This window comes from Dama dama, chromosome 33, assembly GCF_033118175.1.
Source record: "Dama dama isolate Ldn47 chromosome 33, ASM3311817v1, whole genome shotgun sequence".
NCBI classification, from domain to species: Eukaryota; Metazoa; Chordata; class Mammalia; order Artiodactyla; family Cervidae; genus Dama; species Dama dama.
In genome coordinates, this window is record NC_083713.1 from 73,052,566 (window position 1) to 73,079,695 (window position 27,130).

Sequence of the window (27,130 nt, forward strand, 5' to 3'; positions counted from 1 at the left end):
AGCGTGCTTTTATGTACACAAGCATCTCTCAGCAGGAGCATTTCATCTTCATGGCAGCCATACAGGTAGCTCCTGTTTCTTGTCTTCGGATTGGACACAGAGAGATGCAGAGAGGTAATGAAGTTTGCCCAAAGCCAGGCAGTCGGTGAGCAGCAGCTGGTCCCCGGGTCTCTGACTCCCAGAGGCTGTCCAGGCCTCCTGTCACTCTTTTCAGAGTCCCGGCGGTATGCCCAGCCTCACCTCCTCAGAGGACATGGGCCTAATGGGAGAAGAGGGTGGTCTTTTCCGCAATCACCAGCCCCAGAAGGGAGCGGCCAACCACAGGGATGGGGCAGTGTGCCCAGCATCATGTTCCCTTGGAGCCCAAGATTTGTGGAGTCTGGGTTTGGCAAATTGATTCAATTAGGGTGAGAGGATTTGCTTTCTTTATCCTCAGTCCCCGTGGAGGGTGTCAGGACTGTAGAATTAGGAAGATACAATTGAATACATAAAAGTTAAGGTTAAATGTCAGGAGAAAAGTTTCTTCTTAAGAATTCATAAACGATGAACCCAAGTGTCCATCAGCGAATGAATGCATAATCCAGATGTAATGGTATATCTATGCAATGAATATTAACCAGCCCTAAAAAAGGAAGTTATCCCACTCAGCCGTAAGAAGAATGAAATCATACCATTTGCAACAACATGGATGGGCCTAGAGGCTGTTACACTAAGTGAAGTAAATTAGAGAAAGACGGATACCAGATGATATCGTTTGTATGTAGAATCTAAAAAAATTAATACAAACAAATTTACAAAACAGAAATAGACTCATAGAAGCAGAGAACAGATTTGTGGTTGCCAAGGGGGAGGGAGGTAGGGGAAGGATAGATTGGGAGTTTGACATGAGCAGGTGCAAACTAGTTTATAGAGAATGGATACACAACAAGGTCCTACTGTGCAGTGTAGGGAACTGTATCCCATGCCCTGTGATAAACCTTCATGGGAAAGAATATGAAAAAGAATATGTATATATGTATAACTGAGTCACTTTGTTGTGCAGCAGAAATGAACACAATTTCAAGTCAACTCTACTTCAGTAAAATATATTTTTTAAAAAAAGGAAATTTGGGCACATGGCACAATGGATGAACCTCGGGGACATTATGCTAAGTGAAGTCAGCCAATCACAAGACAAGAGACACTGTGTGATTCCTCTCACAGAAGGTCCCTAGAGGAGAATGGTGATTGCCTGGGGGAGGGGGAGCTGGTGTTTAATGGGGAGAAAGTTTCAGTTCGAGATGATGGAAAGAATTCTGGTGATGCATGGTGGAGGCACACTCAATTGTACGCTTACAGATGGTTAACATGGTAAGTTTTCTGTTACATGTATTTTACCACAACCAGAAAAGATTTCTTGGTGCTTCCAGTACTAGGATCCGCTTGGACAAAACCCACAGCATTATTTGTGTGTCTTTATCACCTCAAGTCTGACAGTCAGCTGACCTGTGCGTGTGGAAAACAAACCCACCTGACTTCTTTAAACTCGGGTAATTTAGACTCAACACTCATCCTCTTTGGCCGGTGGCTCTCAGCCTGAGTGAGAGCTGACTGAGAAATCTTAGCCCTTTCCCAGTCTCACTGCTTTTTAAAGAGGCTTGTTTTCTTAAGGCCTATAATTATGTTTGCCTCCAGGGTACCCAGGAATTTTCTTTTTTTAATAAGCAAAGAGCATCCTACAATTATCATGATGATTTGTGGAGGGCAGGCCAAGTGCAGACAGGAGGCTGACGCACTCTGGAAGCTGGGTCTCACGTGTTGGCATTGGCATCCCGGGGGCCGGAGCACTTGGGGTCTGTAATTAATATTAAGAGCTGGAGAATTAACAGACCCACAGAGGTGTCCACTGTGGCTGCCAGCAGGACGGGGCGGGCGGCTCGGTGGGATTGGCCTGACGGAGGCTGGCCGCAGCCGGGAGCGGTCCTGCCTCCGCAGCCCGTTCTAGGTAAACACCTCCGCCTGGGTGACTGAGAGCCCGGATGCCGTGACCCGGGGCTGCCGGAGCCACATCCAGCCAAGGCCGGGATGCGCAGAAGCCTGTCGGCGCTGTCAGCCCTGATTTGCGGCCAAGTCTGTCATCTCCCCGAGTTCAAAGAGCGCTTAGCTGCTTGTCTTTGTCAAGAGCGCGGTTGGGGATCTTTTATGTGAAAGATGTAGGGTTCTCGGGCTGACTTTGATTATTTATTCATCCCCCTTCGTGGGTGTGTGATAGCTGGGCACCCCGGAGCCCCCCTGTCCTGGCCGTTCTTGCTCTGAAATTCATCGAGCTTTAAAGCCCTTTGAACATTGCTTTTCGAGGGAGGGGAAAAGTTTCTGAAGCCCTGTTTCTGTCTCCCCTGCACAGTGCCGCCGCATCTCCTGCCGCCGTTCCACGCCCCCTTCCCGATTGACATGCGACACCAGGAGGGCCGCTACCATTACGAGCCTCACTCGGTCCCCGGCGTGCACCGGTAAGTTCCACCGCCGCCTGGCCTCAGCCTCTCCGCCCCGCAGTGGACGTCGTCCACCCGTGCCACCGAGGCGAGCGCTGACCCCGTGGGAAGGGGGGCTGTCGTGTGAACCCCAGCTCTCCTCTGGTTTCCTGGCAGGGAAGTGCACCCCCCCTCCCTCGTGACCCGCTTGTGTCCATCAGCGCCCCGAGACTCTTCCCCATCCAGGCAGCGGGGACATTCTGCAGGCCAAAGTCCCCACATACGTCAGGAGACTCTGGATCGATGTTGTTCCAACATAATCATTCAGAGCACCCCCCTTTCACGCCCTCAAGTATCCCAGTTCAGACAGTGAATTCTAGAGCCTCCCTACTGATAAGGACAAGTTCAACGTTACACTTTGGGGCCTCTCCTGCTCCCTGCTTTGAGACCACCACCACCCCTTGGCGGTCCCCTGCATGTCTCTCTTTATTCCTGCTTCTGTCCCTCTTTGCTCCCACCCTCGGACTCAGAGCCTGTAGCCCGTGTCTCTTTTCTTGGTTTTAATGATGCCAAGACCTGAGCCCTTGCTGCCGTGTCCCTTTTGCTTCCAGGAAAGAGACTAAATCCTCTGCCCCACCTCCTATATCTCTGCTGTGCCTCTTGACCAGACATCTCCCATTCCATGCCAAGCTGCCATTTATGGTTCCAGCCCCCGTGTACCTGGGTCTCAGCCCCTGCTGCCCAGCCGCCTGGAATGTCCCCTTCTCCAGACCCCTGAAGCCTTGGCTCAGGAGCCACCTTCTCTGGGAAGCCCACCCTGAGTGGTGGCCCTCCCCTGGATTACCACCACCCTGCAACGCCGGAATGAGCTGTTTTTACACTGCCTTCAGCGGACTCTGGGCTTTGCTCTGATTCCTGCCTTGACGATGGCTGACACGTGTGTAATAAGTTCACAGTCAATGTTTGCTGAGCAGAGAACCCCCTCCACACATTCCACCTGCTGAAGACAGACCCTGCCACCTCTCCCAGCTCCCACTGGAATAAAGTCAGTCAAAACTTGCTGAGCCCTCTCTATATTCAAAACTGTGCCCGATCAGGGGGCAGGTGACTCCTACACTCACTGCTCACCCCAGGACAGAGCAGATCTGGGACGTCTGTTTGCTTTTTAAAGATATTTTGTACTCTGGAATAATCTCAGACATTTAAAAATAAGTTGTGAAAATGCACAAAGATTTCCTGTATATCCTCACCCTGTTCCTTAGACGTTCATATCTAACATAACCAAAGACTGGTTCAGTGTTATTAACTAACTCATAAATCTTATCTAAATTTCATCAGTTGCCTGTGGATATCCTTTTTTCCTCTGTTCAGGATTCAGCCCTTACATTTAGTTGTCATAACTCCTTAGTCATCTTTACCCCAGGACATGGCTCAGTCTCTTTTGCCTTTCATGACCTTGACACATTTCTTTTTTTCTTTTTCCATTATGGTTTATCAGTTGAATATAGTTCCCTATGTTATACAGTAGGACCTTGTTGTTTATCCATCTATATGTGATCATTTGCATCTGCTAATCCCAAACTTCCAGTCTTTCCCTTCTCCATCTTCCCTCTCTGCTCTCTATAACTGTGAGCCTGTGTCTGTTTCATAGAAATGTAATAGTTTAGATCCTTCATATAAGCAATATGTGCTATTTGTCTTTCTCTTTCTGACTTACTTCACTTAGTATGATAGTCTCTAGATTCATCCACATTGCAGCAGATGGCATTATTTCATTCTTTTTTATGACTGAGTAATATTCCATTGTATATATGTAACACATTTTCATCCATTCATTTGCCAATGGTCACTTAGGTTACTTCCATGTCTTGGCTATTGTGAACAGCACTGCTATGAACATAGGAGTGCATGTTATCTTTTTATATTTGAATTCTGTCCGGGTATGTACCCAGGACATACATACCCTGGATTGCTAGATCATGTGTCAACTCTGTTTTCAGTTTTTTGAGGAACCTCCACTACTATTCTTCATAGTGGCTGTACCAGTTTACATATGACCTTGACACTTGAAGAGGAAAGGCCACTTAATGTATAAAATGTGCTCAGTTTGTGTTTGCCTGATGTTGCCTCCTGATAAATTCAGATGATGCATTGCGGGGATACTGCCATGGAAGCGGTGCTCTCCCATCCTAGAACATCATGTCCAGGGCCCATGACGGCCATACTTCTCATCCCTGGAAATCTTAACTTTGATTATTTGCTGACAGTGAGGTGTGCTGAGTTTCTCCACTTTAAAGCTAGTCCCTTGATAATTGCAAGTCTCTCTTGGGACAGTACTTGGATAATATGTAAATTCCTATTTCTCATAATATTTTTCAGCCACTCACTTAAGCATCCTTTGATGATTGTTGCCAAAAACAGTAACTACTATTATTTGCCAAATGGTGATTTTTCTATTTCTGTGATTCTTTCCACGTTTATCGATTGGAATTCTACTGTAAGGAAGACTTCTGTCTCTTCTCCCCATTTATCTATTTACTTGATCACTTTTTATATCAAATCAACATGTGAATATTTGCGTTCTTCCAAGAGTTATACTCTATTGCTATCACTATTCATTTTGTTGTTCAAATTGTTCCAGGTTTGCCCACTGGGAGTCCCTTCAGGTTATCCCCTGTGACATGTTTGGATCTTTGCGTTTTACCTCGGTGCCTGCAGCTGGTGCTTGCTTGACTAGGACCTGCCGTGGGCAGGCTTGTGTCCCCCTGGTGGGTGGTGGGGCCATTTCAGCCCTCTGCCCACAGCTCAGGCAGCTTCTGGAGGGTGTGTCCTATTAGAGCTGGTGCAGAGCAACGGCAGAGTTGCTCAGCTGGTGGCAGTAAGCATCCTCTGAGTATCAGGGGAGCTGAATCCTTTTCGGGAGGGGGTTGAAATGGCTGTTTTTCTCTTCTTGGAAGCTGTTCGGCTGATTCCATGACACAGATCCTGGGCTTGACCAGCCTACAACGAAGTGCTCCCGGCAAGGGGCCCCATGCTGGGCAGAGACCAGGGCAAGGCTGAGAGCTCCTTGCGGAGCGTGCAGGCAGGCATACATGTGTCACTCTGCCGGGGAACATCCAGACACCCGTGGCCCCGCATGCCTAGGGACAGTGATGGGTTATAAGGACACCTCGCTGTTAACAACTGCCATTTCTCAGAGTAACTCTGACCTTTGGATAAGCTCTGCCTGTAAACACTTCATGTGTTCGTCTTACTTAATCCTCTCAACCCTATCAGGTGTGCTCTCGTGTCAGCCCCGTTGTACAGATGAAGGAACTGAGGCAGCAGAGTGGTTAAGTGATTCATCATTAGGGCCCCGCCCCCCGACTCAGGGGGTGAAAGAGTTAGAGACCTAATCACGGCCCTCGTCCAGACACCGGCTTCTCCCTTGGGAGCACGTGTGTGACCACAGGTCCCCTGCGTGTGTCCACACAGTTCCTTCTTGGAAGCTCATACAGCCCTTTAGTAGGACTCTGCCCCCAAATTCAGTGGTTCCCCAAACCTTTGGACCAGCAGCATAAGCCTGCTAGGAATGCAGAGTCTCAGGCCTGGGCCCAGACCTGCTGAGTCAGAGCCTCTAGGGTGGGCCCACCGTTTGTGTTTGACACGCATTACAGGTTTGAGATGCTCTGTCTGCAGGCAGGAACTTGTGACTGAATCAGGGGGCCCTTGGTACTGTTAGTCCCTGGCTTAATGGAGAGCTGTGGGTAAGAGGTGGTCCCTGAGCCTTCTCCAGACGTTGTCATCCCCTAGGTCAGGGCTGGACACAGGTCATGTCCCCTTTCTGGGCCTGCTTTTCTCCTGGCCAGTAAGGAGATGTAAGTCTTCTGGGCCTAAAATCAAGGTGTTAGCAGGGCTGGTTTCCTTCTGGAACCTTCCCGCTCCAGGAGAGAATCCATCTCCTTGTGTTTTCTAGCTCCTGGAGGCTGCCTGCACGCCTGTGATCCCTGCCTCCCACCTCCTTGCCTTTGTGTCCCCTGTATCTTTTCTCACATCGCCTTCTTTCTCGTCTGCAGTAGTTTTCTTCTGCTGTCTCTTTTAGAAGGATGCCAGTGATGTTTCATTGTGAGATCCAGGATCATCTTCCGGTCTCAGGAACCTTAACTCAAATACACCTGCAAAGCCCCTTTTCCCACAGAAGGTGGCATTCAAGGGTTCCAAGGATTAGGACACAGACATCTCTGGGTGTCACCATTCAGCTCATCTGTGATCACGAAGTTTCAGTGGTGAAGCCGGGCACCACCCGGTAGGAGACAGCAAAGGGTGTCAGTCATTTGTGCAGGGCCTGCTGGGGCCAAGCTCTGCCCTGGAGCCTGGTGGGGCTGTATCAGTTGAGCTTCCTGGTTGCCTATGAAATGAGGTTATAATCCGCATCCTATGGCTGCAGACACTGAGGTTCAGAGAGGTGCACCGATTTTCACATGTCATCCATGCAAGGTGGGCCTGCTTGCTTCCCCTCAAGGTTGAGGAGCCCACCTGCCCCCCAAGGCCCACCTCCTAGGGTGGGCTCCCAGTGGCTCCACACTATCCTGGTTCCAGCCCGCCAGGCCACAGGAGGAACACAGCACGTGTTCAGGGCTAGCCTGGGACCCTGGGAAACCCACTCCTTCATCCACCCAGGTGGGAAGCAGGATAAAGCCTAGGAGAAAAAGTGGGCTCCCTGGCTGTGACTTCTGTGATCAATGTGGTCTGAGCCTGGTGGAACGCTGCATCCACCAAGCCCCTGCTGTAGACACTCCTCCTCGTCGTTGCCAAATATATCTAATTACACAAACATCGTGCAGCAAATGAGACGCAGTGTCATCTCCTGTCCCACCTTCAGAGCCTCTTCAGCTGCTGGCACCCAAGGCCTCTGCCCATTGGCTCTCTTGGCCGTGGTGGGCGTGGCTCCAGGAGGAGCGCCCCTCCACTGGCCCCTCACCCTGCTACCTGGGCTTGAACCCCAGGACTGAACACACCAGCTTTGGGAGGTAACCATCTAATCAATCTGAACAGATAAACCCCAGTTTTCGCCTCTATAAAAGTGCACGATAATAGTACCTATCCCACTTACTGAGTTATTTGAAAAGTTAAATGGGGTAATACAAATAGCGTGTTTGGAACAGTGTGGAAACTTGCAGTGGATGCATTGTGATCGCTGTTGTTATTTCTGTTGGCCTATTAGAGAGGGGTTCATTGTGGCAGAGGTAGGCCATGGAGTGACCTTGGAAGGGGATGCTGTCTGGGGGCTGTAGCATGGGGAGGTGGGAAATGGGGCTGAAGAGGTACCACTGAGGATGGAGGGAGGAGGGGTCTTCTCCCACCGCCGCCCACCCTCCCCAGTTGAGGAATTTGGACTTTCTCCTTTTGGCGACCAGGAGCGGGAGGGAGTGGCCTGATTCATTTTCAGGGTAACTGTAGGAGCTGCTAGAGGATGGGCAGGAGAAGTGGGAGACCATAGGAAGGACATGGGCTCCAGCAATCCCTGTGGTCAGACAGAGGAGGAGTCTGGCCAGGGCTGGCCTCACACCTCCCCAAGCAGGCAGCTACACGTGGGAGGAGCAGGCAGTGGGTCTAGAGTGTGAAACCCACCCAGCGCCACCCAGCTGGACAGCTTCCTCATGGATAGCCATTCCACCACCCAGCTCTCTCCGGAGCCCTCCAGTCCCCTGGAGGTGCAGACCCACCACAGGCCTTGCACAGCTTACGAATGCTTAGATGGTTCCTGAAGAGTGAATGGTCAGGACTGCTGATGCAGCCCCCGTCACCTGTGCAAACCACGGGTGATGGGGAGACAGATGGATGGGAGGGTGTGTTTGCTGGTCAGGTGTGGTTCCTCTGTGACACCCCCACCCCACCATGGGCACGGGCTCCTGAGTCTCCGAGAGTCTGTTCTCAAGGGCAGGAGAGAAGGTCCTGTGGTCTCCCCATCACCTGGTGACTACTAGCAGGGAACAGGTCTGTGGATCTCCTCCACCCCTGCCCCTTGGAACTAGGCTCAGCAGGTCATGTGGAGAACCAAGATCTGAGGTGGGGCAGAGTGGGGCCCTCAGCTGGAGCCCCCACCGTCTCGGTGTGCATGGGAGTGGGGACCGCCTTGGGCCCAGATTCACTCACATGCTTGCCAGAAGGGCAGAAGCTCATATTCCTGGTGCAGGAGGCTGGGTGGATTCTCAACTCGCCACACTGTCTGTAGGGTCCTCGCCATCCCAGTCCTGCCCTGGGGCTTCATAGAGGACCAGTTTCAGCTGCTTGCAGCCCAGAAGGGCTAGAGAGAACTGCTCATGGAGCAGTTCTCAAACCTGGCTGTAAATCTGACCTAGGATGTGTCTTAAAGATGCACATTCCTAGGCAGTGACCCCAGAAGCTCAGACTTTCAGGCTCAGGTGAGGTGTGGGAGTCTGGTTGTTTGTAGGCACCCACAGGCCACCCTGCTTATCTGATGCCTGAGAAAGCAGGCCCAGAGCTATGTGTTGGTTGTCCAGAGTCATAGAGCCAGCAAGCATTTAGGCCTTTTCCCTCCGTGCTAACAACTCTGCGATATGGGCGTCAGACATCCCCTGCCTCCTCTTCATCATCTTCTCACAGATGCCCGCAAGATGACCTGGGTCTCTTCGTATTCTCAGCCTGCAGAGGAGATGTGCATACAGAGGTGAGAGGGGGAGGGCAGGAAAGGGGACAGACACAGCATCTCAACTGTAGGGAGGACGGTCCCCTCCACTCTCCACTCACTGGGCTCCATACCTGACCTCTGACATTTGTGACCCCAGAACCTGCCTGGACCCCGGACCACCACTAATTGCTCCCCTGCATTGGCTGATCCTGAGCTGTGACGGGGGGACAGTACTCAGCAGTCACAGCCAAGGCCACCCTGCACAGAGGAGGAGCGGGTGGCAGGGTTGAGCTACACATGAATACAGATGGTCATCCCCACTTCCCTCAAGAAAGTAGTTTCTTGGCTGTTGCTGGCTGAGCTCATGAACTGTCGGGTCTGGGTGGATTTGAAGATGGCATTTTCCAAAGTCAGTGTTCCATCAAGATGCCACGCTCACAGACTGATAAACACACAGCTGGCCCGGCTGGCAGCTGACCTGCGTTGTCCTCAGCCTCTGACAGCTCTGTCCTCAGCCAGCCACCTAGGGGAGCAGAAAGATATGTGGAAATTTTCTTGATTCTTGGCCCAAACACCAGGTTCACATTCAGAGGGGGATGGGCTTTATTTGTGTTTCAAGAAGAGCATTCTCTGCCCTCAGCAATCACGCGTGATTCTGTTGAGTGCGATGGAGCAGGGGAAGAGACTTCTGAAGGGCCTGTCCGCCTGGCTCCTAGGCCAAAATGCTGGGTAGGCCCAGGGTTGCCCACCAGGGAAGGGCCTTGTCTTCCTCCCTGTCAGTCTACACTGCCCTTCCTTCTCCAGGGAGTGCTTCTTAAAAGCTGCAAGGCTGACCACTTCTTCAGAGGAACTGCCCAGCGGGTGAACGTGGAACCTAGAAAACCCCTGGGACAAGGCAGTTTGTAGGGCATCTCCCCCTCTGTCCATGGCTGTCTGAGAGTTGAGTGACAGGTCGGTGTGGAGCCTTGCCTCCCTGGGGTGGGCGTGGCCCTTAAAGAGCCCTCGAGGCAGGTCCTTTCCTCTCTCTGGGTGGCAAGATGCTGGGCTCAGACTAACTGAGATGCAGCCACAGCAGCCTATGTCCGGCCCTCTGGATTATGTCATCTACGTGGCTCAGTCAGTAAAGCATCTGCCTGAAATGCAGCAGCCGTGGGTTTGATTCCTGGGTCGAGAAGATTCCCCTGGGGAAGAAATGACAACCTAATCCAGTATTCTTGCCTGGAGAATCCCATGGACAGAGGAGCCTGGCGGGGGCTACAATCCATGGGGTCACAAGAGTCGGACACAACTTAGCGACTAAACCATCACAAACCCTCATCAGCATCTCTTGAGCATCTTCACACCTGCTGGATACACGGGGGAAACTGAGGCACGACAGTGTTGGCTGCTGTCCCCAGGGACGTTCTCCTAGTAAGCAGCACAGCAGGGACTGGAACCCGGAGAGTTTGACTCTAGAGGGCTCCTCTTTGCCCCAACCCCTCTGTGGAAGCCTCTCACACTTAGAGAGCTTCAGATCCTCAGCTCCAGGAACGTGCTCAGTGGCATGGGACAGGCAGCTCATTTATAATGGAATCTGCCCGTAAAAGTTTAATGAGGAGCGTGTCTGATAAGGCAGCTTGCTCTTTGATCTTTGCTGAATGCCGGCCCTCGCAGAAGAGTTGTTGCCTGACTCTGGGCTTTGCGGAGAGCCGTGTGGTCAGCTGAGGGCAGGAGGGGCCCCAAGAGTAAAGCAGATCTTGATGTGCAGAAATGAGGTGGGTCTGCAGCAGGGGAGGGTGTGCAGAGCTGGCATGGGGAGGACTTCCTCTGGGGAAAAGGTCCTGCTGGGTGGAGAGGTGACCTTTCTCATTTCTCTCCTGACCTGCTGGGCCCCCATCATCTTGGGCTGTTCCTATCCTACACTCCCAGGGTGTAAGCAGTGCAGCGTGAGGCCAGAGTTCAAATCCTGTGCCGTCTACGTACCCTTTACATCCTTGGGCTGGCTGTGTAACCTCTAGGGCCTCGGTTTCCCCATCTTTAAACACAGTCCCCTTCATGGGGTGCTTGTGAGAGTTAGGTGAGTGAGTAGTGTGAAACAGAACAGGTCCTGGTAGCTGATGGTTGCTGGATAATGGCTTGTTCTTTTCACTGTCCTGCTGACACCAGGAGGAAACCCGTGTTCTGTTCCAGGCACTCTGCTGGGTGCTGGGCAGATGATGTTCTGTCCAGTCCTCTCATATGCCCTGTGAGTTGCACGATAATTCTTCCCCATTCACAGAGGAGAAAATTGGAGGTATCCAGAATTTAAGGGCTTCCCCAGGTCACTCAGTCAGAAAGTGAGATCTAACCCTCAAGCCTGAGATCTTCTTTCTCCTGTGATTATTCTCAGGGAGGAAGGGGCATCTCATTGTAGGTCTTAGGGCTTTGGTGTGTTATTAGCACTATAATCAATCCAAAGGAATTAATCACTAACAGTAAAATCTCAGGTGTGGGTGGACAGATTGGCCTTTGACCTGGGGGTTCTTTTTCCACTGCTTGTGTCCATGTCGTTCACTCTGGGTGGAAGCTGCTGCCAGTGCCCGGAATGCATCCATTTATTGAGGTTAATTCTTTCTTCCTGGATTTATCTGTGTCCCAAGTGCGATCACTCAGGGTCACTCCTGCCAGCCTTAGTCCACATCTGTTGAGGGGATTTGTGAGCAGTGAACTGCCCCTGAGTCCTGTTGCAGCTGCTCCCCAAGCCTTCATTACTGCAGCCAGCATTGCTGCATCAATGATGTGCTCGGGGACCCATGGAGAAGTGTATCTGGCACTGTGGGAGCCCGTTCTCTCGTCTTCCCCTTCCAGGAGCTGCATGCCTGACATGTGAACTTAACCTGTCCTGCCCAAGCAAAGCAGCGTTAAGTTGTTGCTCCCCTCAGTGGGGAATTTCTCAGCACCTGTTCATTTGATGACACTCACCTACTGCCTTCAGTGTGCTAGCCTTGCATCAAGGCGTGAGGGATGCAGCCCAAGGAGATGCAACCTTGGCACCCACAGATAGCTACTGGCCTGGGAGGGGGAGGGAGGGCAGTTACAGAGTGGTGTGCTTGGGTGGGGTGGTGGGGGAAGCCAGGAGTGGAAGCCAGGAGTGGAAAGCATTTATCAGCAGGAAGGCACAGGGGCTTGTCCCTGCCCACACTACCCCTGGCCCCTGCCTGCCGGGGTGTGGGGGTAGCTCCAGCTCCACAGTCTTTCTGGAGTTGCCCTTGTCCTAATGAGGGGCCTTGACTCCCAGGCCCTTTTCAAAGCACGTACTAATGCAGTTGGAAGCTTGGTAAAAATTGGCAGCACACCCACCTTTAGGAAGACAAGATGTCTTATCTAAACTATTTGGGATTATCCGTCTAGTTTTGACAGACAGCCAGGAAAGGAAATTCCACACACCCCCTTGGCTGGCCCAGCCCAGAGTCGAAGAATTCTCGCTGGAGAGGAGATCCCCTCTATGCAGGCCACCCTCCACCCAGGCCTTTTCTCCTTGCTTAAACCCAGACTCCAGGGAAGCCTAACAAAGCCCCTCTCCCAACCCTGAGACGGAGTGCCTCACTCCCACCCATAGGTCCCCTTACAGCCCCTGCATTTGCCCTGTGATGGGACCATCCCCATAAAGTCATGTCTTTCTGGAAGGTTCTCCGCAGCTGTGCTCAGCCAAGGGTGACCTGTCTTACAGAAGCAGGACCCGCGTCCCTGGAGCTGTCCCACACCTCGGGTGCCTTGTGCAGCGCTGGGCTGGGCGTAGTTGCTGAGTCGCGTTCGATTCTTCGTGACCCCAGACTGCAGCCCACCAGGCTCGTCTGTCCGTGGGGATTCTCCAGGCAAGAATACTGGAGTGGGTTGCCATGCCCTCCTCCAAGGGATCTTTCCAACCCAGGGATCAAACCCAGGTCTCCCACTTTTGCAGGCAGATTCTTTACTGACTGAGCCATCAGAGAAGTCCAAGAATGCTGGAGTGGGTAGCCTATCCCTTCTCCAGGGGATCTTCCCGACCCAGGAATCGAACCGGGGTCTCCTGCTTTGCAGGTGGATTCTTGGTCAGCTGAGGTACCAAGGAAGCCCCCAGGTACTTTGTTAGGGGGGAGCTAAGCCAGTTGCCTCCCAAAACACGTGGATGGAATCCATCACCTCCCCATCCCCCACCCAGCTCAGCCTGCACAAGTCAACAGGTGATCAGTTTGCTAGGGAAAAAAGCCTCCTTGATAACTCCCCTCTTGTTTTTTCTGCTTTGGGGGTTTGGATGTTTGAAAACGCTGATAACCTTCCCATCCTTCTGCTCTGATGAAAAGAAAATGTGATAAAGGGTGAGTGATTGAATTAACCCCGGTTGTTTGTGTGGCTAGGTCTTAACCAAATCCATCTGTATGGCCTCCTTTGTAGGCGCAATTTTATAACCTAATTTCCTTACCCAAACATCGCTGTTTACTTAGCAAGAAATCTGCTCTTTGTCAGCTGAACACAGTGATTTCTTTATTATGGGTCTGCCCTGCGTAGCGAGTGACAGCTGAGAGCTGGCGCTCAGCTAGGTCTGGTGGAGCATGTGGGTCTCTACAGGGTGAGCGGAATGTCTGAAGGATTACGTGTGTACACAGATGTCTGTCTGTCACAGAGCAGGGTTAGGGTTAGGCTTAGCTGAGGCTGGCTAGGAGGGAACCTGGCAGCAGACAGATGGAGTGGCCAAGATGAGCCCACCCAGGGACCCTGGAGACAACCACTGGACCTTTCAGCGGCCCACAGGTTCTCCACGGCAGCCCTGTGGTCTCTCGACTCCCCAGCCCAGAACTTCCGTCCACTCAGCCAGCTTCTGCCCGGCCGCCTTTTTAAAAAGTTGGTCTTATTGCTTTGAAGACGTACAGGAACATAGCAGAAGCATGGTTGTGATGTGAGGAATAGCAGTAACCATTGGTGCCCTGACCTGCCCAAGGATGGGGGATGTGCTGGCACCGTGGGGCCCTGCGTGCCCCTCCAGGGTCCTCCTCGGAGCTCCCCGTCTCTGGGAGTCATCAGCTTCCTGCATCTGTAACAGCTCTACCTGGTGTCTGCTGTTCAGTTGCTGAGTTGCATCTGACTTCTGCAACCCCGTGGACTGCAGCCTGCCAGGCTCCTCTGTCTTCTGTGTCTCCTGAAGTTTGCTCAAATTCATGTCCGTTGAGACCTGGGGTCTGACTCTCCTAATAATACGTTGTTTGGTTTTGCTCTGTGTGGTTTATATAAATAGAATCGTTTCAGATGGATTCTTGGGAAACCTGATTTCACAGGTCACAGAATGTTCCAGAGAGTCATTCCATTGATGCATGTGCTCTTAATTTGTGAATTCTCACTGCTCTGAAGCAATCTGGCCTGACAGGCACCTGAGATGCATCTGTGCTTTTGCTGTCTTGAGCATCATTGCAGTGAATGCTCTAGCACTGATCTCCGGGGCTCAAGTACTGCCCGTTCTTTAGAATAAATGTGTGTCAGAGAATGAAATTGCTAAGTCACAGGGTATTCACGTGTTAACCCTCCTAGATGTTGCCAGACTTTTTGCCGAGCCACTCCCACCAGCGAAGTTCAAGGACTCAGCCTGTTCCGCATCCTTGTTCCCAGCGTGAGGTCATCCACATTTTAATTTTTGCCAAAATGGCATCTCCTGTGATTCGATTTTTCCATTTCCTTTGTCACTAATGAAGCTGAATACATCCTTTCATATATTTATTTGCCAATAACATTTCCTTCTCACGAAATGCCTTTTCAGTTCTTTTGCCCATTATTCTATGGAGTTGTCTTTTTCCTACTCATCTCACTCAGCTTTTTCTATATTAAGGCTACTCATTTAGTGGCTGGTTACCTGTGCTGCAAATAGCTTCTCCCAGTCTGTCCCTGGCCTCTCTGCTCCTGTAATAAAGCATCTGGGTGAAGGGACCTTCCTGTTCTAACCTGGCACAGTTTACTGACCCTTCCTTCGTGAGTTTCCCCACATGCTCTCTCACAACCCAGCTGTCTGGTCTGAGCTTCAGCCCCTTGACTCTGCTAGTCAAGGTTTCCCGATTTGACCCACCTTTTTTTCAACTATTCTATCACAGAACACCAAACCTGCCCCACTCACTGACTCCTTTTCATTCCCCTGTGAGAGTTGAGGCCCAACTCAGATGCCACCTCCTACAGGAAGCCTGCTCAGACTACCCCAGAAGAGTGAATGAAACCTTTCCATCCCACCCCTAGTTTGGCTCTAGCATCTTGTGTACTGTTTGCAGGCTACTGTGTCCACACTCCCTCCCTAATCCCAGAGGGCCCAGCATGGTGATTTTTTTTTTAATTAAGAATAGTTGATTTACAATATTGTGTTAGTTTCAAGTATAGAGCAAAGTTGTTCAGTTATATATATTCTTTTTCAGATTATTTTACATTAAATAGGTTATTACAACACCTTGAATATAGTTCCCTGTGCTATACAATAGGACTTTATTGTTTATCTATTTTGTATATAGTAGTGTGTTAATCCAAAACTCCTACTTTATCCCTCCCAACCCTTCCCCTTTGATAACCGTAGGTTTGTTTTCTAAGTCTGTTTGCCTGTTCCTATTGTATCATTTTTTAGAGTTCACATATAAGTGATATCATACGATATTTGTCATTGTCTGGCTTACTTAGTACAGTAACGTTGATGTGGGTGCAGATGGCTTTATTTCATCCCTTTTAATGGCTGAGTAATGTTCCTGTGTGTGTGTGTCTGTCTGTCTGTCTTTCTGTCTGTGTGTGTCTGTGTGTGTGTGTCTGTCTTTCTGTCTGTGTGTGTCTGTGTGTGTGTGTGTCTGTCTTTCTGTCTGTGTGTGTCTGTCTGTCTGTCTTTCTGTCTGTGTGTGTGTATGCACCCCATTTCTTTATCCGTTCCTCTGTTGATGAACACTTAGGTTGCTTCCCTGTCTTGGTTGTTGGACATAGTCCAGCATGGTGATTTTGTCAAGGCACCAAAGCGAGCTTTAGCTTGGGTTGGGGGAAGGAGCCAGGGGATTGTCTTTTCCTAACAGCTTGTCGTTACTGGAACCATATGACACTCAGTCACTTGGCTTAGATTTGGCTTAGATCTGTGTGTGGGGAGAGGGGGTTCAGAGAGGACCCAGGGAGTGTCAGGGGTGATCAAACATTACTGGTTCAGCACCCATCGCTAGGGTCAACAGCCACTTGCCCTGCTTTCTGGGTGTGAAGTCCTGGCTGAGTCTTCTTCCAACCCTTCCCCTTCGGTAACCGTAAGTTTGTCTTCTGTCTATAAGTCTGTCTATTCTGTATATAGATTCATTTGTATTATATTTAAGAGCTGTCAGAGCCCCACCCAGTGTTGTCAGAGACCCATGCTCTTCATCTGGCAGAGGCAATGATGCATGACTGGCCGGCTGCTTCGGCCCGGCTCCTCTTTGCAGGTGTCCTTTGGCTGTTTTGTGGAGCCTCCCTCCCTGGTGGCTCAGTGGTAAAGAATCTGCCTGTTGGAGACATGGGTTTGATCCCTGGGTAGGGAAGATCTCCTGGAGAAGGGAATGGCAACCCACTCCAGTATTCTTGCTTGGAAAATCTCATGGACAGAGGACCCTGGCAGGCTACAGGCCACGGGGTCACAAAAGAGTTGGAAATGACTTAGCAGCTAAAATAACAAGAGCCTCCCCGCTGCGGACAGAGTGCAGTTCAGATGCACCAGGATGTGCCAGTTGCTGTCTGATTTAGGGAGAGGTAACGGGAGTTGGTGATGGACAGGGAGGCCTGGCGTGCTGTGATTCATGGGGTCACAAAGAGTCGGACACGACTGAGCGACTGAACTGAACTGAACTCTCCAGTGACTTTCAAGGGAACTCACTGTACCTGTCTTTATAATTGCAAACCCCCATAGTTTATTTTGAAAAGGACTTGATTTCTGGAACTTTTGAAATCAATGTGTGAAAAAGGTGGTAAGCAAGCTTGCCAAGGTACAGTTTCCATACAACAGGAATGAAAGAAAACCAGACAAGCAAGAAACAACACAACCAAAACCAGTAAACAAAAGCCCCGGAGAGGAGCTTGAACTCCACGCAGCAGGGCATGATGGAGCTGCGTTTCTTCTCTCTTTTAAAACATTTTTTTATTTATTTATGGTTGCATCAGGTCTTATTTGCGGCACGTGGGCTCCAGAGTGTGAGCACCTGAGATCCTGCACTGGAAGGCGGATTCTCAGCCACTGGACCACCAGGGAAGTCCCCCTGGAGCGCTCTTTCTATCTGTTCGTAGGCCAAAGGCTTGCCGGCAGGGATGCCTGTGAGAGCAGACCTGTGCCCTCCCTGGCCCCGGGTGCTAAGAGCCCCAGTTTAGGGAAGAGCAGAGCTCAGAAGAGCAGGCCAGCTTTAGGAAATTCATTTGCTTTCTGGCACATCAGTGGGCCTGAGGTCACCTGCCTGGTGTTTCTGAGTAAGCGGGTCCTTGGCCTGGGGGGCTCGGCCACAGCAGAGGGTCGTGGCCTCCCCACTCTGAGCCCACTGATCCTGCCCGTGGCCCTGGGATCCTGGTGGGTGGCAGCAGCTCATCCCAAAGGGAGGACCTGTGTGTACAAGCAAGCAGTCCCCGGGGCGGGCAGGGTTGGCATGTCAGGGCTGTGTGCAGGGCGCGTTCAGCCAAGGGGAGCCAGTGACCGTGTAATCCAGGCGGCTGGCAGGAAAGCATGCTCCAGAGCCCTGTGACACAGGGGAGATGGAACACAGCCCTCAGACCCCCTCCCCCGCACCCCAGCCCTGGTGTGAAGGGGCGCTCCTTTCCTGGCCCGCCTGCCACTGATGGGGAGCACCCACTGGGGCAAGGCTACTCCAGGAAATAGCACACTGACTCTGCTCTCTACTAGCTGACCGTCTCGGAAGAAATGTGACAGTGATAATGACGGCAACTCCTGCCCCATCCCGGAGGCCTTCTCCACACCAGCATAGTATGCTTGACGCACCTTCTTAGCTTCTAGGAAGTTACCACCAACTCCGTGGCGTACAACAACAGGGGTTTCTTCTCTATGGTTCTGGAGGCTCTGGGGGGAGTCCCTTCCTGGCCTCTTCTAGCCTCTGGCGTGGCCAATGCCCCTTGGCTTGTGGCTGCATCCCTCCAGCCTCTGCCCTAGAGTTACATTGCCTCCTACTCTTCTGGGTCAGGTTTCCCCTGCCTGGCCTCTCTTAACACTTGTGCTGGCATTTAGCACCCACCCAGATAATCCACAGGGCTTCCCTGCTGGCTCAGTGGATAAAAAAATCTGCATACAATGCAGGAGACCCAGGTTCAATCCCTGGGTCAGGAAGATCCCCTGGAGGAGGAAAATGGCAACCAACTCCAGTATTCTTGCTTGGAAAATCCCATGGACAGAGTAGCCTGGCGGGCTACAGTCCAAAGGGTCACAAAGGGTTGGACATGACTGAGCGACTAAGCACAGATAACCCATAATCTCATCTCAACATCCTCACCTTAATCACATCCTTCAGATTTTTGTTTTTTTTCCCCAAATACAGTAATTTCACAGTCTCTAAGGATTAGGACATGGAGACATCTTTTGAGAGACATCAGCTTCCCACACTTGCCTCCTCTCCACTCCTCACTCGTATTTGCAAGAGTGTTTCTGTGATTGTTCTTTTCGGATGAAGAAGCAGATTCAGAGAGGGGCATGACTTGCTCCAAGGCCCATGGTCAAAAGTGAGGCAAGGAACCCCTGTCTTCTGCTACAATGCCCTGCTCTACACTGGACACACTCACTATTTCATCCATCCATCCATCCATTCGTTGTTCATTATTCACTCATTCATCCATTATCCATCACCCATCCATCTATCCATCCATTCATTCTTTCAAAAGGTTGAGCACATGTGGGCACCCGACTGCACAGGTCCTGGTGCTGGGGGAGTGAGTGGAAGTGGGCCTGGAGTCTGCCGCTGGGGCTGCCTGTCCATTGAGGAGACAGGCCGCATGTGAACCCATCACTGCAGGTGCCTGATGACCAGCCACGATGGACATGCTCAGGGTCCGGGGAGGGAACTGTCCTCCACTTCCAGGGCAGGGTAGGGATGAAGAGGAGAAAGGTGTGAATGGAAAAGCAGGTGTCCGGGGCCAGCTCCCTGAGGAGGAGGAGCAAGGCAGGGCCCGGGACCAGAGAGAAAACCTTGTGGGGACATGCAGGATTCAGGAAGTGGGACATAGGCGCCAGACCATGCAGGCGTGTGGTGTCCTGGTGCCATGAAGGCCGTTGGTCACCCCAAGAAGCAGGCTGGAGGGGAGGCTTGAAGGCCTGTAGCCCCGAGTGACCAGACCGCTCCTTTGTGCCCCTCAGTGAGGCTCTTGGACCAGGCTAGGATAGAGTGATGCCCAGCACTGGGCCCCAGTGTTCTGCCAGCTGTCACTTTGGGTGTCAGTCATGCCGTCTGTGAAATGGGACGTGGAAGGTATTCTCTTCCTATTTCTGGCCCTCCTGACCTGCACAGGAAAAGGTCTGTGAATATAACCGCCAGTAGGAACGTCTCTGGGTGGCCAAGGGTCCTTCCTTCCGGCTGCTGACCCCCGCCTGGGCAAACCTGCTCCGACGGCTGGTGCTGAGTCTGGGTGAGTCAGCACCCTCAGCTCTGCATTGTTCTCCTCTCCAAACAGGCACCTTGGGTGGGGTCCAGGGCCCCCAATCCCCAAATGAAGGAGCACGTTGGTTCCTGCCCAACGCCTTGGCTCAGGCTGTGCCAGGGGTCAGATATACCCCCCACTTCTCCCATGAGCACAGACTCCGCAGCCCGGCGGAAGCCAACACCCTCTAGGAACGCAGCCTGTTGTGCCAGCACCCAGGGATGGCGCCCGTCCCGAAGGGTCTAGGCGTGCTCGCTCAAGTCCAGCCAGCTTGAGCGGCGATGCACACAGACGTGCAGGGCTCCCATCGCCATGGCCTTCCCTTTCATCTCCCTCCAACGCTTGTGCTCAGCACTTGGGGAGGGCGGGGCCCAGGGCTGGATGCTGGGAGAGGTGGGCGGGGTGCCCTCCTCCACCCTCTGAGTGCCGTCCATTGGCGCATCTGTTAAATGTAAGAAAGGAGACCGTGGGCACGGGCCCAGCCCCTGCCTGTCGCCCAGGAATACAGCACAGCTTCCATCCTGTGTTCTTTCCATCTCCCAGCTGCCCATCCTGCTGGTGAGGGTGCGGATTGCATGACCAAGGTCCGCAAGAAGTGGCAGAGCCGTAATTCAGACACAGAGAGTCCAGACTCTGCCGCCTACCAGTGTGACAGCTGCCCTCCGCCAGTGCCCCCATCCCCAGGATCCAGTGAAAGCCATGTCTGTCTAGGGACACCGACAGGACTTCTCGAGGGCAGAGACAGCTGTGGTGGGGTCTTACCTGTCCATGCGCTCTTGACAGCATCAGAGGACCAAGCCTGCCTTCCCAGAGTCAGAAAACGCTCGGCCACTTAGAGCTCTGCAGCCTCGGGCTAGGCTCCTGGCTGCCCCCAGTGCGGGCGGTTAAGACCGGCCTTGAAGAGTTTCTGAGCCTGCTGCCTGGGGCTGGCCTCCAGCGCACGTTGGCCACGTGGTGAATAGCACCTTTCCTGGCAGTGCCCACTTGGACTGGAGTGGCGATGGGCCAGTTAGTTGGTCTCCACTTGCTTTTTTCCTGCGCCTCTTTCTCCTTTTCCTCCTTTCTTCCCCGGGCTGGTAGCCTGGCCCTGAAACCTTGTCCAGGGGCTTTGCAGGCCCCTCCCAAGGGGGAGGGAAGAAAAGAGGAAAGCCTTGTTGCTGGGAGGAACCACAGGACTCCTGTCCTGCAGCAGAATCAGCCCAGAGAGGCTGGGCCCCGCTGCCCATCACACACACACACACAAACATGCAGACACACACACGCAACACACACAGAGATACACAGACACACACACACAGACATGCACACATAGACACACACGTACACACACAGAGATACACAGACACACACACAGAGAGACATGCACACATAGATACACACAAACATGCACAGACACACATGGACACACAGACACACACAGGCACACGGACACACACACATGGACACACAGACACACACACACACAGACACACATGTAAGGAGGCAGGAGGTAACTGGCCATTCTTCTTACCCAGACTCCTGCTTGTACTCCGTGCCCAGACACGGAAGGGCCAGCGCAGCTGCCCTTGCTGCCCAGCAGCTGTGGGCAGAATGCCTGCAGGCCAGAGGGCATCAGGCCTGAAGAACCACATCTTGAGTCTGCCTTGCAGGAAGCCAGGCCCCAGATCTCGGACAGGGGGAGCCAGGGGAGGCTTCATTCATCAAGGCTCGCCTTGACAAGCCTCGGCAGTTGCCAAAGACAGAAAAAGTCAGCTGAAACTGGTTCAAACAAACAAACAAACAAATGTATTGGCTCAGAGAACTGGAAAGGACGAGGTACTAGCTTCTGGTGGCTCAGTGGTAAAGAATCCTCCTGCCAATGCAGGAGACACAGGTTTGATCCCTGAGTCGGGAAGATCCCCTGGAGAAGGAAATTGCAACCCACTCCAGTATTCTTGCCTGGGAAATCCCATGGACAGAGGAGCCTGGCGGGCTACAATCCACGAGGGTCCCAAAAGAGTCAGACACGATTTAGCGACTAAACACCAACAGCTAGCTTCCAGTAAAGCCAGATCCCTATCCAGGGGCTCAGTTCAAGAAACTTGTTCTGTGACTCTCAGCTCTGATGCTTGTATTTCATCACCTCTGTTCCTGGCCTTGCCCCTCAAAGCCCTCAGCGGCTCCACACTTATGTCCTACCTGCACACCACCACCTGTGGACAGAGCCCACTTCTTTCCCAAAGATTTCAGTCAAAGCTGCTGTCTTGGGCACATGCCCATCTCCCCTGGTGCCTGGGAATATGGGTTACTCTGACCATCTGAGCTGGGGTCACGTGCCCCACCCACAGCAGCGGAAGGGAAGAGATCCGATATCGATCCAGCCCGACGTCCTCTGTGGGCTCTGCGGGTCTGCCACTCCCCCCAAGATATAACCTTCGCAAACACGTTCTTACATTCCAGCCCTTCTTTGCACCTGCTTCCTTTATTTTTAATATACTTCCCCCATGAACTCCTCCTGGGTTCCTCCTCCAGAACCCAGACCAAATGTTCCCTTCTCTGAGGAGCCTTCAGGCAGAGTTAGGGAATTTGTTCCTCTGCTGGAATCTTTATCAAACCAGCTTGTGTTTCTGCCTCTTCCACTTGGGCTGTGAGCTCCCTGTGGGTCCCTGGGCACATAGCTAGTGCTCGGGGCAATTTTGTTGGGAATATGCACAAATATGGGAAGAAACAATTGATAAGATAAGGTTCTGATGAGCTCAGAGCTGGGCTGCAGTGGAGAAGGTGATACGTAAGGGTGGAGTTGAAGCTGAGCAGCCCGCAGGGAGGCTCATGTGGTCAGTCCAGTTGACAAAGACCTGCAAGCATGTGAGTGTGCACACATGTGTACCTACAACCTAGGAGAATGTAACATCTTTTAAAATCAGCTTATACACCTGGTCCCTCCTTCCATCCTCAAGGCTGCTTCCTTGAGTCTGCCCAGTTGCCAGAATTCAAGGCCTGGATGGGTCATGGCTAAGACCAGGGTCAGGCTCCCACAGCCCATAAGCATGGAAATGGAAGGAGAAAGGGAGGCTGTGGCTGGGGGATGGCCTGAAGAAGCAGCTCCAATGTTACCGGCAGCTGCCTTTCCTGGCACCCCCCAAAGCCGTGTTCTTGGTTCCCCAGCCTGGCAGCACCGCCTGTACGGGGACTGGTAGTGGTGCTTGGGATGGGACAAGCATCCAAGAAAGAGCAACTCTGGTCCCCGAAGGCCCCGCCTTGAAAGTTAGGTGTGTTAATGTGATTTAAGGTCAACTGGGAAGCCCCCTGCCCCCCCTGATGCATGCCTAATGCTTTAAATTCTGCCATTTGAGATTCATTCCTTTGGCTGTGTTTGGTCTGTTAGAATGACAATCTCCTGGCATTTTTGTGACCCTGGAGCCTATCTGTCACTCACAACCCAGTGTGAGACAGAGGTTCCAGCTCGCTCCTAAGAGCTGAGTTGGACTGTGCATAGTGATGGGATGGGAGTGGGGAGGAAGAGAGTGGAAGAGCTGGAACAAGGCAGGGGGAGGAGAAATCGAGTCCTTCTGTTCCTGGCTGCTGTCCCTTCCATGGTCCTGCGCCCACCAGAGCCCTGCTCACAAAGAACTGCAGTCATCAAGAAAACCTGCCTGTCTGCTAAGGGACCCTCTTGGATTGATTGTGGTTCCAATACTTGCTCTCTTAGTGACCTTGGGTGAGGTACCTAGCCTCTCTGAGAGTGTTCTCATCTGTAAAATAGACATAAGGTGCCGACTTTGTGGATTTTTTATTGAGATTAGTAAAGGAAGGACATGCATGTGGCCCTCTGGCAGCTGGCAGCCAGTCTTGAGGCAATGCCAGGTCAGGGCACAGCTAAGCGGGGCCATGCAGTGGGGACACCCGGGGAGGCTCCCCAGAGGCAGTGTCTAGACTGTTTGTTACCTGTAGCTGTGTTGTTAATGGGCCTGTCGTCTTGGGTCCTAGGAGCCCAGGTCAGGAGATGCTCCACACCCAAAGTTGGCTGGTGGCTCAGAAGGGAAGGGAAGGGACTGAAAGCTTGTTTATCTGCTCCCATGTCCCCAGTGCAAATCTTTGTGTACCACCTGGTGAGGCGCCAGAGGCGGGCAGCACCCTAGTCTCAGACACCCAGATGAGTGGGAGGATCGGGGATGGCCCCTGCCTGGGTGCCCCTGGACAGCCCCCAGAACCCAGTCCTGCTCTGCGTTGCCCAGACTCACATTTGGGTTCTGTCTCTCCTGGGAGGCCCTGCTAGCCCAAACCCCTCTCCCAGGCCTGGCACTGGAGGCCCTCCTGTCACTGGACGAGCAGGGGATGTTCTGGGCACCCCACCATCAGCTCTCCCGTGAGCTGACCCATCTCCCGTCTGGCCCCTGTCGAATCTGCTTTGAAACAGGGCAGTGGCCTCTCCAAGCTTCCTGCCGTGTCACACCCAGGGGACAGGGCGACCTCGGCCCTGTTCCCCGTTGGGGCAGGGAGGACCTGGGCTGAGGGCAGCATGATCCTGGGAGTGAGGACCTGGAGCTGGAATTGAATCCTGCCCGTGTCTCTGGCAGCATGGCATGGGGGTGACTTCCATCTCTGGACCCGGAGCCCTCGTGGGTAAAGTACAGTTGTTGGTGCCAGAGTTTTCAGGTCTCCTCCCAGAGGCCCTCAGCCCCTGCTTCCTTCACAGGCTGCTGTTTTGAAGTCAGCAAGGCATCCCTGAGGGGAGGGGATGGCCTGGAAGACACTTGAGCTCCCTGTTCCCTTGGTGAAGAATGTGATGGGAAGGGGATGGCAGAGGTCGCTGTCCTCCAAAGGATGGTGGCAGAGGTGTAGAGATGAGGGCCACCTCCTCGGTGTGCGGACTCAGGCCCCACCTGCCACTTCTGGGCCCAGCCACTGAGGCTGGACAGGATTCCAGTCCCGCTGCGGCAGCTCCCCAGTGGGATGCATGTTGCCATGACAAGACCCCTTCCAGGCTCCTGCTTGGCCAGTGGGATGTTTGTCCCCATGGACAGACCGGGGCCACCATATGCCCTCCATGTGTTCCTTTAAACCCCCTGTAATCACCCAGTTGTCAGAGGTCCATGCCCCCCAGGGGGTGACCTGATACTAGGGAGGCCTGACCAGGCCACTTAGGGCCACCAGCTTCATCGATAACACACTGCCTTAAGCTCGATGCCAGCCAGCCTCCCTGCGAGCCCTAGAACCTGCCCTGCCTTGAATTGTCTGGGGGAGGACCACAGCTCTGAGGACTCACTCACTCCATGTGCATCACTTACTCTCTCCTCTTGCAATGACCCTTGGCCTCTGTGGCCGGAGCAGAGCCATCTCTTTGATCCATGGACTCAGTGCAGTTTCCTCACAGGTGGCCTGGGCTCTTAGCAGTGTTAGGCGCTCAGCCGTGTCCGGCTCTTTGCGACCCCCACGGACTGTGGCTTGCCAGGCTCCTCTGTCCATGGTATTCTCCAGGCAAGAATGCTGGAGTGGATTGTCATTCCCTTCTCCAGAGGATCTTCCTGACCCGGGGGTGGAACTCGGGTCTCCTGCTTTGCAGGCAGGTTCTTTATCATTTGAGCTACAAGGAAGCTCCCTGGGCTCTCAGGGCAGCTTGTGAATGAGAACAGCTGGAGGCCGTGACTGACAGCAGAGGGTCCCCTCTGCCAGGCTCAGTACCTGGCTCACGGGTGTCACCATCACTGGCTTTGAAAATCACTCTGAATGACTGTGTGATGTCAGTTGCCTGCCAGGCACCGATGCAGCAGTGCCTGGGACACACCTTGCTCCTAGATAGAACCTGGTTACCTGGCAAGCGCACCTGCCCCCCTCAGATGAGAATCATGCCTCATTGGGGGGAGCAAAGAGCTTGTGCCAGGGGGAGGGACTTCAGGGAGGGCACTAGTGATTGGGTCCCTGGACCCAGGCCTGCAGAGAGAAGAAGAAATTGCCCTGACAAGGTATAGGGTGCAGGTTGGCCAAGAATTGACGTGGGCAAAAGCGCTGCAGCCAGGAGGTGGCTTGGCAGGTTCATTGTATCTGCATGTCCCTTGCAAGTCATATCTACCAAAGCTCCAAAATATGCACTTCCCTCCTGGTCCAGTGGTTAAGAATCTGCCTTCCAATGTGGCGAATGAGGGTCCAATCCTTGGTCAGGGAACGAAGATCCCCCATCCCACAGGGCAACTAAGCCCATACACTACAACTAGAGAGGCCCTCTTGCCCCAACAAAGAGCCGGCGCAGCAAAAAAAAAAAAAAACCTCGACAATGACATAGCAGAATGCGTACACCTAGGCGGGTGGAGTGGCCTCTGCGTGGGGAGTTTGTATAACGCAGATGTTAAGGCATCCGGCCGTCACCTCTTTGGGTTCTGGCATGTGCTCTGTCATAAGCACAATTTTCATGCCCTGCTGCACACAGTCAGTAATTAGCTCTAGTCTGCTGAGCCACAAACAAACCACGCCTTCTCTGAAGTGACTGGTTCTCGCGGTGCCTTTGACACATCCAACATAACGGTTTTGAGGGCTTCCCTGGCACGTCTGGATTTTGCCCTCAAATGTGATACTGATGCTGTAATAACAGCTCTCCTTTGTTGACTGATAGCTGTGTCTCAGGCACTGTCTGAGGGACGTTCATCCTCACAGCAACCCTGTGAAATGGGCATTGTTGTTACCCCTATTTTGCAGATGAGAAACCTGAGCCTTGGTGAGGTTGAATTACTGAGCACAGTGTGACTGAGCTGGTGACGGCTGAGATTCTGCTTTTTTAAAAAAACTTTTATTGAAATGTGGTTCATTTACAATGTTGTGTTAGTTTCAGGTGTAAGGTGACTCAGTTTGATATATATATGATTCTTTACCATTGTAAGTTATCACAATATATTGAGTATAGTGTCCTGTGCTGTATAGTAGGTCTTTGTTGATTACCTGTTTTATATGTAATTGTGGGTATATTTTAATCCCACATTCCTAATTTATCCCTCCCCCACACACCTTTCTCCTTTGGTAATCATAAATTTGTTTTCTCTGTGGGTCTATTTATATTTTGTAAGTTTATTCATATCATTTTTTTAGATTCCACATATAAGTGACATTATATGATATTTATCTTTCTCTGTCTGACTTACTTCACTCAATATGATGGTCTCTAGGTCCATTCATGTCTCTGCAAGTGACACAATTTCATTCCTTTTTATGGCTGAGTAATATTTCATTGTATATATGTACCATGTATTCTTTATCCATTCCTCTGTTGATGGACATTTAGATTACTTTCAAGTCTTGGCTACTGTGAATAGTTCTGGTATGAACATAGACGTACATACGTCTTTTTGAATTAGAGTTTTATCCATATATAAGCCCAAGAGTGGGATTGCCGGATCATATGGTACTTTCATTTTTGTAAGGAACCACCATACTATTCTTTAGAGTGGCTGAGAGTCTAATACAGATTGATCTGAACCTCCTGCAAGGCTGACCA

The 27,130-nt window shown here is 52.1% G+C and overlaps 1 protein-coding gene across 1 annotated transcript in view; it reads left to right on the top strand.

Annotated features, from left to right (window-relative positions):
- The window catches only part of GLI2 (GLI family zinc finger 2), a 260,200-nt gene that overhangs the window by 188,856 nt on the left and 44,214 nt on the right, over positions 1-27,130 (top strand). The window contains exon 3 of the mRNA XM_061135214.1: positions 2,384-2,489. Coding sequence (XP_060991197.1) covers positions 2,384-2,489 — 106 coding nt within the window. The remainder of the gene's footprint in view (positions 1-2,383; positions 2,490-27,130) is intronic.